Source organism: Passer domesticus, chromosome 21, assembly GCF_036417665.1.
Source record: "Passer domesticus isolate bPasDom1 chromosome 21, bPasDom1.hap1, whole genome shotgun sequence".
Taxonomy (NCBI): Eukaryota; Metazoa; Chordata; class Aves; order Passeriformes; family Passeridae; genus Passer; species Passer domesticus.
In genome coordinates, this window is record NC_087494.1 from 3,115,462 (window position 1) to 3,134,241 (window position 18,780).

The 18,780-nt window shown below is 55.1% G+C and overlaps 3 protein-coding genes across 3 annotated transcripts; 1 reads left to right on the plus strand and 2 right to left on the minus strand.

Annotated features, from left to right (window-relative positions):
• Positions 1-4,337: 4,337 nt before the first annotated feature.
• On the minus strand, positions 4,338-6,855 carry LOC135284826 (granzyme G-like). Its single transcript, XM_064396588.1, is given in 6 exon segments — positions 4,338-4,578; positions 4,941-5,153; positions 5,243-5,384; positions 6,425-6,599; positions 6,677-6,753; positions 6,755-6,855. Coding segments are annotated over 6 exon segments (846 nt in total). The 3' UTR covers positions 4,338-4,440.
• A 3,514-nt stretch (positions 6,856-10,369) lies between these two features.
• On the minus strand, positions 10,370-16,569 carry LOC135284825 (mast cell protease 1A-like). The gene is made up of 5 exons (XM_064396587.1): positions 12,177-16,569; positions 11,943-12,090; positions 11,620-11,755; positions 11,097-11,348; positions 10,370-10,822 (listed from the first exon to the last, which is right to left on the minus strand). The coding sequence occupies exons 1-5, from the start codon at positions 12,334-12,336 to the stop codon at positions 10,688-10,690; spliced, it is 831 nt and encodes a 276-aa protein (XP_064252657.1). The 5' UTR covers positions 12,337-16,569; the 3' UTR covers positions 10,370-10,687.
• On the plus strand, positions 16,112-18,044 carry S1PR4 (sphingosine-1-phosphate receptor 4). Its single transcript, XM_064396585.1, has one exon. It carries the CDS (start codon positions 16,112-16,114, stop codon positions 17,315-17,317), a length of 1,206 nt encoding a protein of 401 aa, XP_064252655.1. The 3' UTR covers positions 17,318-18,044.
• The last annotated feature ends 736 nt before the right edge of the window (positions 18,045-18,780 follow it).

An 18,780-nucleotide genomic window follows, 5' to 3' on the forward strand; every position in this document is an offset into this window, starting at 1 on the left:
TCCTCCTCCCTGGTACCCTGTGGGATCTGCAGCTCTGCCTCCTCTCAGAAAATCAGGATTCTCAGGCATAGAAACAAAGCATGTTTTGGTAAATAAAAGGCATAATAGGCCATAATTATATATAATGCACTGTGCCATTAACTCTGAAATGTGAGCAGTGTCTGGCTGGGGGTTTGAGGTGCGGGGATGCAATGGTGGCATCTCGATTTGAAGTTTTCCAGGATTTTGGGGTAGGATTGCTGAGGGAAGTTGTTGGTGTTTGCTGCTGCCTCTTGCTGTGGTGTCAGCCCGCTGCAGGCACAATTCCAAGCAGGATATCTGTTGCCAATAGCAGGAATGTTGGTGGGACCAGAACTGCTTCCAGCCTTGCCTGTTAGAAACAGAAATATGAAACATGGCTTAAAATGATCCCTGAAGGAGTCCAGGGCTGGATGACTGTGAAAACTTCCACAAAGAGATTTCCCGAGATGGAGTTTATAGAGCTTAATTCCTTTTCTCTGGGCTCATTCTCCAGGAATGTTGCATTAAATCAGCTGGGAGTGGGTAGAGATGGCCAATTTCCTCTCTGTAAAGGTTTCCTGTGTTTTCAGGAAGCTGCAACTGAGGATGTTCTGCTGCCTTCAAGGTCACTCAGCACAGGTGAAGCTGCAGCTCCTGGGCAGCCTGAGACATTTTGTTGGCTCCCACCAGGAAGGGAACAATGCTGTGGTGGCCAGAGCACTGGCAAGGACTTGAATTGTCACTTTTCTGGCTTTTTGTTGCTTTTCTCAGAGGCTCTGTCCCCTCAGCAGCTGGGGAGCAGAGGCAGTGTTCGTGTCCTCGGTCACGTGTTGTGCTGTTCTCTGCAAAGAGCCAAATAAGCTCTGTTTAAACAAAGCAAAGCAACAAGCTGAGGCTCTTCAAGGAAAAAAAAAAAATGAAGCTTTTAACACCCAGTATTTCCAGCTGGGTGAAAGAACTGGGTGTTAGAGGCCTTTTGCAGGCTGCAGGAGTGCCAGGGGCTGTCCCTGGAGCAGCCAGGGAAGGAGGCAGCTGGAGGGAGCAGCCCTGGAACAGCAGGCTCACACTTGCTGCTTTCCCAAGGACCATCCAGCCCTGTGCCTTGGGAAGGCTGAGCCAGAACAGAGGCCAGACAGAGCTAAAGAATAAAGCAGGGATTTATGGATCCACCTTGGGCAGCACAACCCAAAATGGTCACAAAATGGACACCTGGTCATGGGGTCTGTCACTTTGATCAGCTCTGCTCCATTTGCATATTGGAGTTCATTGTCCAATTCCAGCCCCAGCCCATGCAGTCCCATCCTTCTTGTTTTTCTCTCTTCATTCCACGTTGTTTGTGCTCTTGGGCCTGAGGTTTGGATCCTTTGTCCTTGGTCCCCAGCTGGAGCAGGAATTGTTTTGTCTCCCTGCTCTGTGCACAGAGCTCACCATCCCCTGATGTGAACCCAGACCCACACGCTGAAGCAGCACAGAATCTGAAAAATAGAAAAGCTCAAACCTGAGGCATCGGGGCTGGGACAAGCTTTCCCAGCAGCACAGAGAGCTCCTCCTCACCTCCAGCTCTGCAGCTGGGGCCGGGCTCCTCCTGTGCCCATCCTGCCAGGAGAGGTCCTGGGAACCTGGGAGGCTGTGTCATGGGCACCTCCACTGCCTGGATAATTCCTTTGGCCTCCAGCCTGCTCCAGAGGGAGGGACTCAGTAAAAAGGGCTGCCAGGGCTGGGCTGTGGGCCAGGGGAGTGTCCTGATAAGGTGAGCTGGCCCAGGGCTGCTGCAAATCACTTTAAACCTGGCCACTGGATGTCCCTGCCCTGCCAAAGCAGGTCTTTGGGGTTGTGCTGATGGGTAAAGCAGGCATGAAGGAAATCAATTTTCATATTTTTCATATTAAGAACAATCCCACGTGAAAGGAAAGGGCAAAGAAGAGAGTTTGAGATTTGCTTTGCCCTTGGACAACCATCACCCTCCCAGCAGGAGGAAACTCTTTCCTTTGAGCATTCCCTTTGCCCTCTGGGGAAGAGAGGGAAATACCTGTCCAGCACAAGAGTAAAATGCCATGTGGAATTTATAAAGCAGGAATATAAAGCCTCCCTCCCCTACCCCAGGTTTCTTTGTGTGTTATCCTGATCCCACACAGGGCTCTGAAGCTGATGTGCAGCTCAGGAGCAGCTTGGAATGGCAGCTGCTGTTGGAACATTTCTGTCAGGAGCTTCTTGAGCCCTGGGCTCAGCCAGGGCTTGTCCTACCCCAGGCTGCTTCCTGTGTGCTCTCCAGTGATACCACTTTGGCATAGTTGTCCTCCAGCTGCTTTATCTCCTGCCATGCAGCCTGACCAGGAAGTTGAGCCTCCACAGGCAATTTTTGCACCATCTCCACCACTGTGGGTGAAGAACTCATGGCTTTTGAAGAGTTTTTGTGGCCGGACTGCGTGACAAAGACTCCACACTTGGGCTGTGTGGAGCTTCTGGGTAAGCCCAGCTGCTGAGCTGGGTGAGGATGTGGCTGGTGAGGGAGCTCAGCTCTGCCCAGGGCTGCCCTTTGTCCTGTGCCCTGCTCCTGGAGCTGCTCCTGGAGCTGCTCCTCCCTTCATCTCAGGTGAGGATCTGTAGCTGCTGGCCAGGGAAATCAGTGGGGTTTTGATGGAGCTCCCCAAAGACAGGTCTCTCCTGCTCTGCTGGTTCCCATCCTCCCTCCCAGTGACTCAGGCCTTTGGTCTCCAGCTCCCCAAGAGGTGACAGGATCTTTGCACAGGGTGGGAAATTCTTCTGGGCAGGATTTGGCAGAATCCTCAACAGAAAAAAAAAAAAAAAATCTCTGCTCAACGTCAGCTTTGCAACCCTTGATTCAGGACAGAATAAATGATGTAAAGAACCCTGGGGGCAAGAGGTGCCTTTCCTCAGCTCAGCCATGAATTTGCTTCCAAACTGGAGGAGGTGACTTTTATTGGATCAGTTTGGAAGTTGCTCAGAGACAGAACCTTGAAGAACACACCCTGTTGCCAACCCAAAGAGGGCACTCTGGGCATGGAAAACTCAGCAGAAATGTGCTCGAGGTGCTTTCCTTGTGCAACATCACCCACAGCAAAAACCACTGATAACTCTGCTCAGCTGCAGCTTTTCTTAGTCAGGTGAGTGACCTGGGGACTTTTAGACATTTTGAATTATAAGGTTTGGAAAATATTTGGAGTCTTCACATCTTTGTCCTCGTGTTTTGTATCCAGTGCTGCCACAGATGTTGGAATGGCCTCTGACACGTCACCTTTGGGCAGAGGTGAGCATAAGGAAAGGCAAACACTCCCCAGAAATGTGTTTTTGTAGATGAAATCCCAAACATCTGACGGAAGTGTTTGAGCTCCTCTCTGCTGGGTCTCTTGCCAGATCTCCAGATTAATTTCCTCAGGTTGCAATATTTTTAAGCTCTATTGTAGAAAAGGCAGGGGTTTATATTTTTGTCTTAACCCACAACACGTAGAAATAAAATGTTTCCTGACTGTCAGGGCATGGTGGGACTGTGTGGTTCCTCTCTTTGCTGCCAGCTTCACTCCAAAGATGACTCAGAGTGCCTCAGTGAGACTGTGAGTGACAGAGGTGCATGGGGGGAGGAAGATGCTGGTTTGGTGTGGAGTGGCAGCCAGAGCTGGGATGGGGAAGAACTGAGAGGGACCCATGGGGGAGAGGATGGGAGAGAGGAAATCCCCCCCAAGGACCAGCTTGGAGGTCCCTGGAGGGAGTGAGGAGAGCCCCTGCCCTGAAATCCAGAGTGCACATCTCTTCTGGAGGTTTGGAGGGCAGAAAAGGGAGGCCATTGGTTGGGGTAGAAACCTCCAGCCTGGCATTCAGCTCTTGGAGCTGTGCCTTTCTCCTGAGCTGCTCAGCACTGCAGCCAGGGGCCCAGAGAAATCCAAACTGCACCAGGAAAAAGGCTTTCAAATGCTGATGAGATTTATTGTTTTCATGTTTCTTACAACACTGGAGCTACAGGAGAGGGGAGAGAGGAGGCAGCAGGTGCCAGAGGGAGGGACAGCAGTAGTGGAGCTCTGGAAGTGTTCTCCTTGGAGCCTGGGCACCCCTGCAGCCCAGGGCTTGGGCAGGGGACACCCAGACATGGCACAAATGACAGGCTGCTCTTTGCATCCCTCTGGTCTCCTCGTGCATCCCCTGAGGGTTCCAGACACCCCTCTGGGCTGTGCTGCTGCCTCCCCTCCAGAGCTGGAGCCGCAGAGGGCTGAGCCAGGGCAGCACTGCAGGAGCCCAGCGTGCCCAGGGGACAAACCCAGCCAGGGCACCACTCTGTGCCAGCCCAGCACGGGCACAGCTCGGCCTGGCCGTGGAGAGCTCCTTGCCACATCCCCGAGGAGCAGTGGCAGAGGTTGCCAGGGAGAAAGGAAGGGGAAGCTGGTGAGGACAGGGCTCTGGAGGGTGAGCTCTGCAGGGGCAGCAGGGTCACGAGGACTTCATGACACTGTTGGCCCAGGGGAGGAAAGGGGCAATGTGTGTGTAGAAGCCAGGCCAGTTGTTGTGCCTGTAGGAGAAGATGCCAAAGGCTTTGTTGTTGCAGACCAGAGGATCCCCAGCATCACCCTGTGAAAAGGAAGAGAGAGATCAGTGCTGGGACCTGCAGGGAAGGAGGGGGGCTGCAAACATCAGGGCAGGATTTCCCCAGCAGGAGCCCGGACTCAGTGCATGGGGGTAACTCTGCCTCCCCAAGGTGACAGCTTTGTTTGGGACCCAGCTGGGGCACACTGACACTTATTTCTGCCCTTCTGCTGGCTCCAGATACAGAACACACTCAGACCAACAGCGAGGCTCAGGGTGAACCCCTCTGGCCAAGCCATGGCTGGGACTCCCAGGTCCTGTGCCATGAGAAGACAAGGATCCTCTTCTCCTTGTGCTTTGTCCCTGGCTCAAACCTCCCCCTCCTCCTCCTCCCTGAGCACACTGACCTTTTCAGGTACCCTGGGGGATCTGCTGCGCCCACAGATCAGGTTGTCAGCCAGGCCTGGGTAGTGGCTGAGGCAGTCCCTCTGCCTGATGATGGTGACAGTGGCTGTCCTGTGGCCCCAGCCAGCCACGCTGCACTCCGTCCCACCCCGAACTTTGGATTTCTCAAAGGAGATGGGCCTGACGTGGCCGTTGCTGGTGGCATTGCCATTCAGCTGGGCAAGGGGACAGAAGGCACAGAGATGAGGCACCTGTGACCCGCTGTCCCCTCCAGGCTGCAGCTCAGCCCTGCACGCCAGGTTACCTTCAGCAGAAGGATGTCATTCCCCTCCTTGGGGCTCCTGAAGCCCGGGTGGCAGTGGTACTCCTTCACCTGGAAGGTTTGCCAGCTTTCCTCTCTCCTTGGCAGCGTGTGGGCTCCCAGGATGACAGTCAGAGGTTTGTGCCTGGTGACATCAAGCACAGGGGTGTCACCAGCTTGTCCCTGTCTCACCTGGGGACATTGAGGTTCATCTCCCAGCAGAGTGCAATTACACAATACAGTGTATATGGATATTCCCTATGCACAAAATCTTTTATCCAGCACTTTTAAAGAAGAATGGTGGGAGCAAGAAGGTGTGCCAGTGAACCTGCCCAGCCAAGAGCAGAGCAAGCTCCCACCTGGCAGAGCAGAGCTCTGCAAGGGCTCCTTTATCTCCTTTATCTCTCTTTTATCTCTTTTATCTCAGTGCCCAGACCTCAAACAGGGCACATGTGATGCAATACTGCTGCTTGTTCTGGGCTCCACAGCCCCATGGAAGTCCAGGGGCTTCTAAACTGGTGTTCAGGAGCCTGGATATTCAGGATATTTCAGGATATTTCTCTGTCCTCTACAGCACCTGCAGAAAGTGCTGCCTCAGGAGGGTTGGAAAGGACCTTGGGTGTGTGCAGGAGTCCCTCCCAGTCTCCCAGGTGAGGCTCAGCCTCCAGGCTCCTCCCTTTTGCTGCCCAGGTGTGGCACTGGCCCCGAGCCTGGCACTGGCACGGGGCAGAGCTGGCAGCCCTGAGCTCTGTGGGAGCCACACCCAGGGCTGTGCACACCTGGAAAAGCCCTCCTGCCCAGCCACACCCCAGCTGGAGGGGTGGAAAAGGGCTGGGCAAGCAGCTGGAGTATCCTCAGGAATATTATTCCATAGGAAATGTGCTAACAATCCAGCTGGGGGCAGAAAGGACAAAGCCTGAGAGCAGGTCAGGGAAGGAGCCACCCTGACCTCCCATTGCTGACATCTGGCAAAAAAAAATGAGTCAAAGAGGGGGAAAAAATCAGGGTAAATATCTGAGGGTGGGCTGGGGAGGGAGATGGGGCTCAGGGCTGTGCCCTGCCCTGCCCTGCCCTGCCTGCCAGGACAGAGCCAGCTGAGGGCTCCCCTCATGGGAGGGGGGTCCCCAGGCCCTGGAGGGGCAGACACCTCTCTGCAGGTGCCCTGTGGGCACAGCAAGGACTTACACGAGGCACTGAGCTGCTGTCATCACCCAGCCAGGAGCCACCAGGAAGCCTCCACAGGAGTGGTTGTCCTTCCCCTGCAGAAAGGCCAGGTAGGGTGTGGGGGGTGTCCTGGGGGGTGCCTTGGCTTCTCCTCCTCTCTCCCTCCACTTCCAGGGATAACCTGCAATGGATGGGGCTGAGGATGAGGTTTTTGGAGGGCACAGGTTGAGATTCATCCCTCCCCATCCCTCTCCTCCAGCCCACTCTACTTACTGCTGCTGACTGGGGGGCACATCAGCATCAGGAGGGGCAGCAGGAGGGGCAGCAGGTGCTCCATCACAGCCTTCTGTGGATCCCTTCGAGGCGGGGCAGCTCCTGGGGTCTCGTCCTGCTCCCAGCAAGGTTTTATAGCCTGACACCAGACTCCAGGAAACCACAGAAGGCAGACACATCTGAAGAATCTCTCCACAAGTTGCATGTCTCAGCAGTGTGAGAGGGGAATTCAGGCAGTCTTGGCTTTGGGCATCAACCCACCTCCATCATGGGTCTGATCTGAGGGATCTGACGTCCTTCTAAAGCCAGAGCCAATTTTAGAACTTCGTGTTTTTTCTGGAAGCTGTGGGCCATGCACCCACCCTCACCTCTGACTTCCAGCGAGCTCTTCCCTTGCAGCTTCTATTCTTGCAAACCCTCTTGATTTTTATCACAAACCCCACATGATTTCTTTCACCTGATGCATCAGTTCCATCCGTTCTAATGATGCCTTCTGCAGGCTGCCCTAGAACAGAGAATAGACAGAGTTAATTAATAAAGCAGGGATTTATTAGGAGGCCTCAGTGGATGCACCTTGGGCAGCACAAGAGCCCAGCCAGGGCTGCACCCAAGATGAACCAAAATGGTCACAAAATGCACAACCAGCCATGGGGTCTCTCACTTTGATCAGTTCTGCTCCATTTGCATCTTGGAGTTCATTGTCCAATTCCAGCCCCAGCCCATGCAGTCCCATCCTTGTTTTTCTCTCTTCATTCCACATTGTTTGTGCTCTTGGGCCTGAGGTTTGGATCCTTTGTCCTTGGTCCCCAGCTAGAGCAGGAATTGTTTTGTCTCCCTGCTCTGTGCACAGAGCTCACCATCCCCTGATATGAACCCAGACCCACACACTAAAGCAGCACAGAATGTGAAAAATAGAAAAGCTCAAACCTGAGGCATCACAGTGGCAGGTGAGGACCCTCCTGCTCTCCCTCAGTAGCTGCACTCTTGGCTAATGGAGCAAAATTGCCATGGATGTGTTCATAATATTATATTTATATTTATATTTATATTTATATTTATATTTATATTTATATTTATATTTATATTTATATTTATATTTATATTTATATTTATATTTATATTTATATTTATATTTGTATTTATATGGCACTGATGATGCTGGGAAGAAATCCTTCCCTGGGAGGGTGGGCAGGGGCTGGGATGGAATTCCCAGAGCAGCTGTGGCTGCCCCTGGATCCCTGGCAGTGCCCAAGGCCAGGCTGGGCAGGGCTGGGAGCACCTGGGGCAGGGGAAGGTGTCCAGGGGTGGAATGAGATGATCCCTAAGGGCCCTTCCAGCCCAAACCATTCTGGGATTTCACAGGGACAGCAAACCTTGCAGATCCACAGCTCACCTGTGACGACACGGGCTGAGGCTGCCCTGCTGCCCTCACTGCCAGTAAATCTGCCTTCCCCTCTGCCTCCCGTGCCAACTGGGCAAACCCCATCTGAAGGTACAAGCTGCCATTCTCGTGCAAAGCCTGCAGCAGCTGGAGCTTCAAGGAAAAGCCTGACGTGACAGAGATCCACAAAGCACAGATAAGCAGCTCAGGCTGTTGGCTTGCAGATTTCTGAGCCGATAGCAGCTGAGAGCAGCAGCCCAAGCAGGGACCCTCCAGCAGGGCAGCCTGGCTGCTGGGGCAGAGCCGACACAACTTCCCTTCATCCCGGGCAAGAACCTGCGGGATTTGTGAGCAGAAATCCAGGCTGGGCTGGGGAAACCTTCCTCTGCCCCCACGAGAGCAGGGCAGGCTCGCTTCCCCTGGACTGCAGTCTGTTTTCGTGTATTTAAAATTCCCCACTGGTTTTTCCCACCACAAACCAACTGACAAAGTCTCCTCCTGACATCACAGAACATCCTCACCCCTGCCAGGGACTTCTGCACTCACTCATTCACCAGAGCTAATTGTTGGAACTCTAATTATGGAAAAAAATGGTTTTAATTTAAATTTTTTTAAGGTTATGTGATAATTATTGAATGAGTATTATTGTTATTAAGGTTAAGTTGTTGCTGTAAAGTTTGAATATTTTGATGGTAAAATTGATAAGATTGTTGCTTGTGGTTAGGAATTGTTAAGGTAATGTTGGTAATGAGAGAGTTAGTTATAGCTTTTTCTTTCTGATGAAAAATTTTGGAAGAGAAGTGTGATTGTGAATATGTATTATGAAATATGATTCAGTGTGGTGTTGAATTGTATTTTATAATAATTTATAATAATAGATAATAATATATTTATATTTACATTTACATTTACATTTATATTTATATTTATATTTATATTTATATTTATATTTATATTTATATTTATATTTATATATATATTTATATTTATATAAATACAAATATAAATATAAATATAAATATTTATTTTTATATAATATATTTTATATATTATATTTATATTTTATAATATTTTACTAATATATTGAATAAAGGTTGGTGATGAATTTTAGATAAACCAACTTTATTTAATCTGTCCCCATCACCTCCCCCTGGGGACTCTTGGCTCTCTCTGTACCCAAGAGCTGCCACCAGAAACGAGCTGCAAGGAAGAGCTGAGGGCTCAGGGAGCAGCCTGGGGCAGGCATGGGAGGAAGCCCAGACTCCAGTGCAGGATCTGTCTGAAAACATCCCCTGTGTGGGGACAGCTTTGGCATCACCCAGCTGGGGGGAGAGGCTTGGGCTGCTCGGGGGACAGGGATGTGCCAGCAGCCAGGACTGCCCCTGCCCTCTCCAGGGACCCAGCCGGGCCCTGCAGGCAGGAAAGGAGGGAGTGCCTTTGGGGTCAGGCACTGCTGTGAACCCAGGGCCTTCAGCAGCCCTGCAGTTCAGGCCTTTTTGTGTTCCTGCCCTGCAGAAATGGGGAGGGCTGTGGCTGCAGAGCCCGGGGTGTGACAGCAGGGACCTGGGCTGTGCCTCCTCTCTGCCATCCCAAAGCCCTGTCCTGCTGCCAGCAGCCACCTGCCTGCACCCAGGGCCCAGTGCACAGCTCCCTGCAGCAGTGCAGCTCCTGCAGCTCGGGGAGAGCAGCCTGCAGTGCCCTGTGCCCTCACTGTGCCAGCTGTGCCCTTGCTGTGCCAGCTGTGCCCTCGCTGTGCCAGCCGTGCCCTCGCTGTGCCAGCTGTGCCCTCACTGTGCCAGCTGTGCCCTTGCTGTGCCAGCTGTGCCCTCGCTGCTCTGTGGCAGGGCTGCAGCTCCTCAGAGGGAGCAGCTTCACTCTGCAGAGAGCAACACCCTCAGAGCCCTGGGCACTGCTCATGCCCAACATCCTCAGAGCCCTGGGCACTGCTGATGCCAACACCCCCAGAGCCCTGGGCACTGATGGTGCCCAACCCCTGCTGCCCGAGCTCCCAGTTTGAGGGTGGCACCCCACTCAAACTGGTGGAGGGAGTGTGTGCCCATCGTTCTTCCCATTTCTGCCTGGGCAGTTTCTCTGCTGCAGCACACTCCTCATCCCTGTGACCCCAGTCCCTGTGACCCCATTAAAGGCAAGCCTAGCTCTTGTTTCTGATTTCTCCCCCGACTGAGGATGCAGAGCTGTGATTGCTGCTGTCCCTGCAGCCTCCCAGGGGCAGCAGCCAGAGCCTCCCTCCTGTTAAATGTGATTTAACCATTTCTCTCTGTGGCAAGGCCACAAGAACACAACACACGCTGGGAGGTGCAGCTTTGAGTTTACTTCAAGTGCAGCGAGGTTCAAGCAGGAACAGGGCTTTATCTCTGAAGGAAGTGGGGTTTCTTGTGGCACAGCCTCTTTTTGGGCCATCTGGGGCCATCTCTGCTTCTGCCAGGGGGGTTAGCACAGCCCTGAGACAGGAAGGGACAGACTCCAGGACAGAGTGAAGGGTGTGCACTGATCAAGCCACTTGGGTTCCCGAGGAGACAGGAGGGAGCTGAGCCTTCAGCAGGGGCAGGAAGGAAGCTCTTGCAGTGTCCAGGGCCACACCAGAGCTGGAGAAAGTGCTGCCACTGCCACTACTTCTTCATGACTTTCTTGATCCAGGGCAGGTAGTTGGAGATGCGGGTGTAGACCCCGGGTGGGGAGTCGTAGCCAAAGGAAACAATGCCTTGTGCCACTTTATTGCACACCAGGGGCCCACCAGAATCTCCCTGGGGAGAGATGAGATTGATTTTAGAGGTCATTTTCCTGTGGTAACAGATTTACCCCTGGTCCCTCCCTGCCCTGGGGCTCCGTTCCTGCCCCACATCCCACCCAGCTGGAGGGGCTGCCCTGGGCTGCTGAGCTGGGGTGAGCTGGGCAGGGGCTCTGGCTGGTGGCAGGACATCCAGAGAGCCAGAACTGTGATCAAATGCCTGTCACCTGCCCTGGGAGCTGCTCCTGCAGCAGCTCCTGCTCCCAGAGCAGCCCCTGTGCCCCCCGTACCTGGCTGGAATCCTTCAGCTGGTGGAAGCTGCCTGCACACACCATGCCAGAGTCCAGGTGGGGGTAGAAGAGGGTGCATTTCCTGCGGCTGTAGATGGACACTTTGGTCTCAAAGAGCTTGTTGGTGGCCCTGTCCTCGTCGATCAGCCCCCAGCCTGCAATCGTGCACTTGGTGCCCGTGGGGAGGTCGCTGCCCGTCCTGGGCAGGGCGATGGGCTGCACGTACTCATTGAGAGTGACCTTTGATGTCAGCTGGGGGAAAGCAGGGGGTTCAGAGAGCGTCCTGTGAGCAGGACACTCACTCTGCAGAGACAGGCAGGGGTCTAGCAGGCTCAGGGAGCTGCTGTGAGAGCCACATGAGGCTCCAACCCCTGCCCGTGGCTCCTTCCCAGGTCCCTCCCAGCCGTGCCAGCCTCCAGCACCTTGGGCAGGAGCAGCTTTGGAGAAGGAGCTGACAGCCAGGACGAGCCCTGCCCAGCCCCTGGTGGCCCCAGAGCCCCTCTGTCCCCTCAGAACTCCTTGCCTGCAGCAGCATGATGTCGTTTTCCATCGTGCTGGGGTTGTACTCAGGGTGCTCGTGGTACTTGAGGACTCCCCGGACCTGCTGGGTTTTCTCTGGCTCGTGGATGTTGTGAGCCCCCAGGATGACTGTGGTATTCCTGGCCATGGCAGAAGGAGGGGGAAAGGGGAAATCGGGCTGGGTGTCACCCCCTCCCCACCTCATTTTGGCACGCAGGTGGAGAGAGCTGCCCAGCACAGGAGGGACCTGCTCCAAAATTGCTCCAGGGAAGGAGCTCCCAGGCTCTGAGAGACAGAAAGAGATTAAACCCCTGCATCAATACTCACCCCATGCAGTGTGCAGCTGACATCACCCAGTCAGGGGCCACCAGGAAGCCCCCACAGCTCCCCAGCTCTGCTATCTTCAGGAACGCCATGTAGGGGTGCGAGTGGGGCCGCGCCTCGTGGCCCCCCACGATCCCACCCCGCACAGCACCTGCAAGACACCCCAGCACGGCGTGAGCCAGGGGCTGCTGAGAGCCCCAAAGGAGCCAGCTCACCCTCAGCAAAGCCCTGACTCACTGGCACTGGCCCAGGGGCAGCAGAGCAGGAGCAGCAGGGCTGGCACTGCCTGGGGCTGGCACATCTCTGCCACGGCTGGGTGCAAGTCCTGAGTTTTTCCCCGTGGCCAGGAGTTGGTTTTATAGCTGCAGGCAGCTGTGCCCAGCAGCCAGGAAACCATGTGCAAAGGGCTGATTGGGCTAATCAGGGCATCTCTGGCCTGGCTTGCTCAGTGCCCACGTGCCCCCGGCTGGCATTGATGGGTGATAGCCCAGGGTGGAAAGGATGGGGTAGGCAGAGCCTGGCACAGCTCAGTCACAGCCTCAGGGGGTGCTGGCAGCAAGAGAAAGGTGATCTCTGGTGGTTTTGAGGTGTGATTTCATATTTCTCTCACACTTTCTGTTTAATGTTTTTGGCCTAAGGAAATGCAAGGTTCTAAAAAAAAAGCCACTTAAAAAAAATCAGAAAATCTTGGCCATTTAAAGTCGTTAGTGAGGAGACAATCCTGAAACTTGCTCTTTCATATTCTCGTTTTCCTTTGAGAGATGCTCTGCAGAGCCTCTTTCCTACAGAGACCCACCATCACCCCAGCCAATTTAAATTAAAGGGGACATCAGCTGCGCCTGGGATGGTTTTTGAGCACTGTGAAAAGTCAAATCTGCAGGGTTTGGGTCAGCCCAGGTCAGAGGGGCCTTCCTGGCTCTCCTTGGCTCCTCTGGGGCCAAAGCCTCCTGCCAGCCTGGGGACTGGGATGTGGGAAGTGCTGCTCTGCAATAGAGGAGACCAAAGCGGGGAAGTGCAACCACTCAACTGCCAGTGATCAGTCATTTTTAAACCAAGGCTGCTCCACCCTTCCTGGAGCAGAAAAACACCTGCAAGTGGATGCCTTGGGGCCATGCAGAGGGGTGCATGGGCAGGGAGAGATGTGGGACAGAAATGTGGGTGCCTGATGTCCATGAGCCAGCCTGCGGGCTGCCTGACACGGCTCTCCACAGAGCTGAACCCATGTTTTGGTGTTTTAAATCATATCTGAAAGCACAGGCTTTAATCAGGACTGTGCAGCAGCACAGCAGGAAAACCTCAAGAGGAATCATCGATATTTTATCTTGTGTTTGTACCTTTCTGCCTTTGCCCTGCAGTTACTTGTGGCCCCCCACAATCTGTGGGTGGAAACCCTCCGGGGAGCAGCAGCCCCAGGACAGGAGGGACAGGCCATGGCACAGGGAGCTGAGCTGCTCTCCTGCTCCTCTCTGACTGCAGACAAGTTCCTCTCTCTGAGGTCAAGGTATTTTGGCCTTCCTGTTGACCTCTGGAGGGTTCCAGGTCTTCTCTGCTGAGGAGCCTCATCTCAGCATCCATCAATGCCTGCTTTAGGCAAGGAACTGGAGCAGGTCCACGGGGCTTCAGCTGTCCCCCGTGCCTCCCCTGGCCCTTCCCAGCCCAGCACTCAGGGCCACCAGGCAGTTCCAGGCAGATTGTGGCTCTGATCTGAAGGAAAAAATGGGAAACCTTGCAGGAGGGGGTGTCCCTCCCCTGCTCACCAGGAGTGAGCTCCTGGTGCTGAACATGCAGCCCTGCACTCGTGGCCCATCCTTCCTGCTGATTTCTGCTCCTTCAGTCTCGGGTCATCTGCTGACCTTATCACTGTGAGCTTCTTTCTCCACTTGGTTCAAAGAGAGAACATCTGAACTGGGCTGGCAGCAGAGGAGAAGGGCCAAGATCCTGCTCAGACTGGGGCTGTGCAGAGGGCAAGGGGGACAAGACAGAGCAGGAATTCTTCTTCATGTGGGGCTCAGACCCCATTAGCCCCCAGTCATGGATGTGTTTGTGGAAGGGGCATTTTTTAGGAAGATCCTTCGATCTTTTGCTGGTCCAGAGAACCTGAACACCAAGGGTGAGGGGGTCAAGCTGTCCCAGCAGCTCATCTGCCTCAACTCAAAAGGGTTTGCCTGCCCCATCCTCTCCACAGATCTCTCAGGAATCTCTGAGACTCCTCACACATTGCCAGCTCTTGGAGAAGCTGCTTAGAGCCCCTGACAAGGCAAGTTTCTCCATCCTCTGACCTTTCAGGAACATTCCACTGTTGGACAATACCCTTTTCCTGACCCAGAGATAACCCAGACCCAGAGACTCAGAACTTTCTATGAAGCCCTAAAAACTCTACAAATCCATTTCCCAAAATCAAGCCCTGAAAGCTCTCAACAAATCCATTTCCCACATTCCACCAGCTCCGTCCTGGACAGAGTGGACAGGGGTGATGTGCCAGGGTCACTCTGCCCCTTTGGACTCCAGGGCTCTGGGGAGGGTTTGGCAGTGAGTTCTGGGTGCTGAACGTGCAGCCCTGCACTCGTGGCCCATCCTTCCTGCTGATTTCTGCTCCTTCAGTCTCGGGTCATCTGCTGACCGTATCACTGTGAGCTTCTTTCCCCACTGCTGATAGAAAAGGCCAAAACCCCAGCTGAAAGGGTGAAGGTGGAGGATGGAGCCCTCAGCTTTTGGTGAGAACCACTCTTGCTTGCACGTGGCTTCCTGCAGGAGCCTCTTTTGCATTTTCCTCCTGTCTGTGCTGCCATCTGGTCTGGGATCAATCCATGCAGGGATGGATGGGCTCCCTGGACAGCTCCCTGCTGAGGGGAGAGCTCACTGCTCTTGGCTCTCAGCCTGGGGACATCTCCATGGCTTCCAGTTGGAGGCAGAGCCCAGGGGCAGCAGGGCACAGCTTCTGCTGAGTTAAAAGACGCCCTGCTTTTCTTTCATCTCAGCCACTCTGCAGCTGATTTGGGTGGGGTCCACCCTGCACAGAAATGTGGTTGATGGTGTAACTTCCCCTTTTTTCACTTTGATAGGTAGAAGCCACACTTATTTTGCACGAGGAGCTGTTCCCGCTACCTGCACCGTGCTGGGCCTCAGACGAGGAGCTGGAGAGCACTGCTGAACCTCCCTCGGGCAGCAAGAGCCTCCCACAAGCCATGCCAGGTGAGTCCAAAGGCAAATTCCCAGCCACAGTTGGGAATAGCACGTTCCAAGGCTCTCCTGTTGAGTTTTGCCAACATAAGGGATTAGGCCAATGCTGGAAATTAACATTTCAGCCACGCTCTCATTCCTTGCTGCTGGTCTCAGCACTTTGTGCCTCCTCAAAGGTTTTTTTTTGCCTCCTTCCCTGCCTGTGGGAGGATCCTGACCCATCTCTAGCAGGTGCTTGGTGAGTTGAAGGTGTAGCAGGAGTGCCAGGGCACGTGCTCAGCTTGGAGCAGCTGGTTTCCTTTGGAGTGGAGGGGCTGAGGCTCAGCTGCAGCCCCACAGGTGCCAGGAGCTGCTGCACAGACAGGATGGATGTGTCTGGATGTGTTCTGAGAGAGTGGCAGGAGCTGGGCCCGTGCAGTGACAGCATGGATCTTCCTCGGAAGGAAGAATCTGAGCATGGCACAGGGCAGCAGTGGCTCTCTCAGGCTCAGGGGTGAGCTGAGCAGCACAGCAAGCAAAGCACTTTGTGTCTCAGGCTGTCTGGGTGCTTTCACCAGCACTTGGATCTGTTCAGCCCCCCAGACCCCACCCATCAAGGTGTTGGCCCGTTTGACGCAGCCTGCTCCAACCCTGGCACGTTTCTTCTTTCATGTCACACCTTCACAACCACAGCAAAGCTGAGAATAACCAGACCCTTACCAAGAAATGATGAGAGCTGTTAGAAGAGATGTCAATGCTGTCAGTCACAACAGGAAACTTTATTAAACAACAGGAAGCCCATGCTCATGGGTGGACTTACAAAACACCTCACCCTCCTCTCCCCTTGCTCTTCCAGTGCTGCAGGGCTGGCTGACAGGGCTCTGACTCTCACCTCCACTGAGCAGGGCTGGGTTCAGCCTCACAGCTGCTCCAGCCCTCAGACAGAGGCTCTGCTCTGCACCTGACCCCTTCCAGCACCGAGCATCCCCTGAGTGCTGCCCCAGGCTCAGAAGATGGCTGCTCCAGTGCTGGGCTGGCTGGTGAACTACTCCCTGCTCCTCCCCCTGGACTCTGCCCAGCTGCTGGGCACAAAATCCTCCTGCCTGCAGCTGGCGGCCACGAGGAACGTGAACATCATCCTGCAGCACTACAACTTCTCGGGCAAGCTCACCACCCGGCCCTCCGGCGACGAGGGCATGGGGCCACTCCGCATGGCCTTCGCCATCATCAGCTGCCTCATCATCCTGGAGAACCTGCTGGTGCTGCTGGCCGTGCTGCGCTGCCTGCGGGGCCGGCGCTGGGTCTACTCCTGCATCGCCAGCATCACCCTCAGCGACCTGCTGGCGGGCATCGCCTACCTCTGCAACCTCTGCCTGTCGGGCAGCAAGACCTTCCAGCTGTCCCCGCAGCTCTGGTTCCTGAGGGAGGGCATCCTCTTCATCGCCTTGGCCGCCTCCACCTTCAGCCTGCTGGTGACGGCCGTGGAGCGCTACAGTGCCATGGTGAGGCCCATCGCGGAGAACGAGGCCAGCAAGACCCTGCGCCTGCGCGGCCTCATCGTGGCCTGCTGGCTGCTGGCCCTCGTCATCGGGCTGCTCCCGCTGCTGGGCTGGAACTGCCTCTGTGATTTCCAGGCCTGCTCCGTGCTCCTGCCGCTCTACTCCAAGAATTACATCCTCTTCTCGGTGGTGATGTTCAGCATCATCCTGCTGGGCATCATCGGGCTCTACATCTCCATCTTCCACCTGGTGCAGGCCAGCTCCAGGCAAACCTGCTCCCGGCACGGCCGCCGGCGCTCGCTGCGCTTGCTGAAGACGGTGCTGATGATCCTGGGGGCCTTCATCCTCTGCTGGAGCCCCCTGTTTGTCCTGCTGCTCTTCGACGTGTTCTGTGACACGGGGGCCTGCAGCCACCTGCACAGCCTGGACTGGACGCTGGCCCTGGCCCTGCTCAACTCGGGGGTCAATCCCGTCATTTACTCCCTGCGCAGCGTGGAGGTTCGCCGCGCCGTGGGGAGCCTGCTGTGCTGCTGCTGCCTCAGGGCCGGGCTCTGCGGGCCCGGCAGCTGCGTGGCCATCTCGGACATCAACTCCGGCTCCTCCACGGAGAGCTCCCTGCGCGGCCGCGACAGCTTCCGCAGCTCCGTGGCCTGGAACGCGCGGCCCAGGGCGCCTCTGTCCAGCAACTCCAGCATGATGAGCAACCTGCCCAGTCTGTGAGGGGCCACGGCGAGGGCACGAGGGGCCACACAGCCCCCCGGACCTCGTGGTGCTGCTGCTGGCCTGGCAGGACTGCAGCGAGGCTGGCCAGTTGTGAGCTGGGCCAGGATCTGCAGTCCCATCAGACTGGGATGGACTCAGGCTGGGTGCAGCACGGGGTCAGGGATTGCTCCCAGGCTGGGAGTGACAGACACAGGCACATTTTGGGATGGTTGCTCTGCTGGGACAGCTGCAGTGTTCAGGTTCTCTGTGTGCTTTGGGTGTGCAGAGGTGCTGTAGCTGCCCACCCGAGGGTGCTTTGCCCCAGGGCACACTGGCAAATAGGGTGGATTTTCCCAACCAGGTGGCCCTCCCAAGCCTTTGGAATCCTTTTGGACCTTCTCTGATGGGCACAGCTGGTGGGAAGGAATGCGAGCTTGATGTTCTGCCCAGCCCGAGGATGGCAGAGGGCTGCAGCCACAGCCCAGACTCTCCCCAGGGTGCAGAGGCTGGGCACTGAGCCAGGGCACGTGCTGTGACTGTGCTCAGAGCTGCAGCCACAGGGCTGGCACTGGCACGGGCAGAAGGAGATTGGGGAGCCTGGTGCCACCCTGGGCCTGAGGACATGGCCAGCTTGTGCCTCAGATCCTGCTCTTCTGCTCTCCCACGTAGGGAATCACCAGAGCAGCACCAAATGCCTCCTCTCACCATGCCAGAAGGCCACCAAAGCACTGGGGACTCACACAAATCCTGCTGGCCCAGGCCCTCTGCAAGAGCTGAGTGTGCAGCCCATTTGTTTTACAATAAATCAAGGTGATCAGAAAGCCTTGGGTTGATTTCCTTCGATATTTTTTCCTCTGGAGGCCAGGTACTGCCTGGGGGATGTTTTTGTAGTCTGGGGACAGCTGTGGCTGCCCTCCTGTTCTCGGGACAGGGGGATTGCCCTGCTCAGGGGGCAGCAGGAGCCTCCTGTCTGGTCCTGTTCATCCCATCCCATCCTGTCCTGTCCCATTTATCCCATCCTGTCCTGTCCCATTTATCCCATCCTGTCCTGTCCTGTCCCTTTTATCCCATCCCACTCCATCCTGTTCATCCCATCCTGTCCCATCCCATCCCATGAATCCTGTCCTATCCCATCCCATGGATCCCATCCCATCCCATGGATCCCATCCTATCCCATGGATCCCATCCCATCCCATCCCATCCCATGGATACCATCCCATCCCATCCCATGGATCCCATCCCATCCCATCCCATCCCATGGATCTCATTGATCCTATTGATCCCATCCCATCCCATCCCATCCCATCCCATGGATCTCATTGATCCTATTGATCCCATCCCATTGATCCCATCCCAGCCTATGGATCCCATCCCACTGATCCCATCCCATCCCATCCCATGGATCCCATCCCATCCCATCCCATCCCATCCCATCCCATCCCATCCCATCCCATCCCATCCCATCCCATCCCATCCCATCC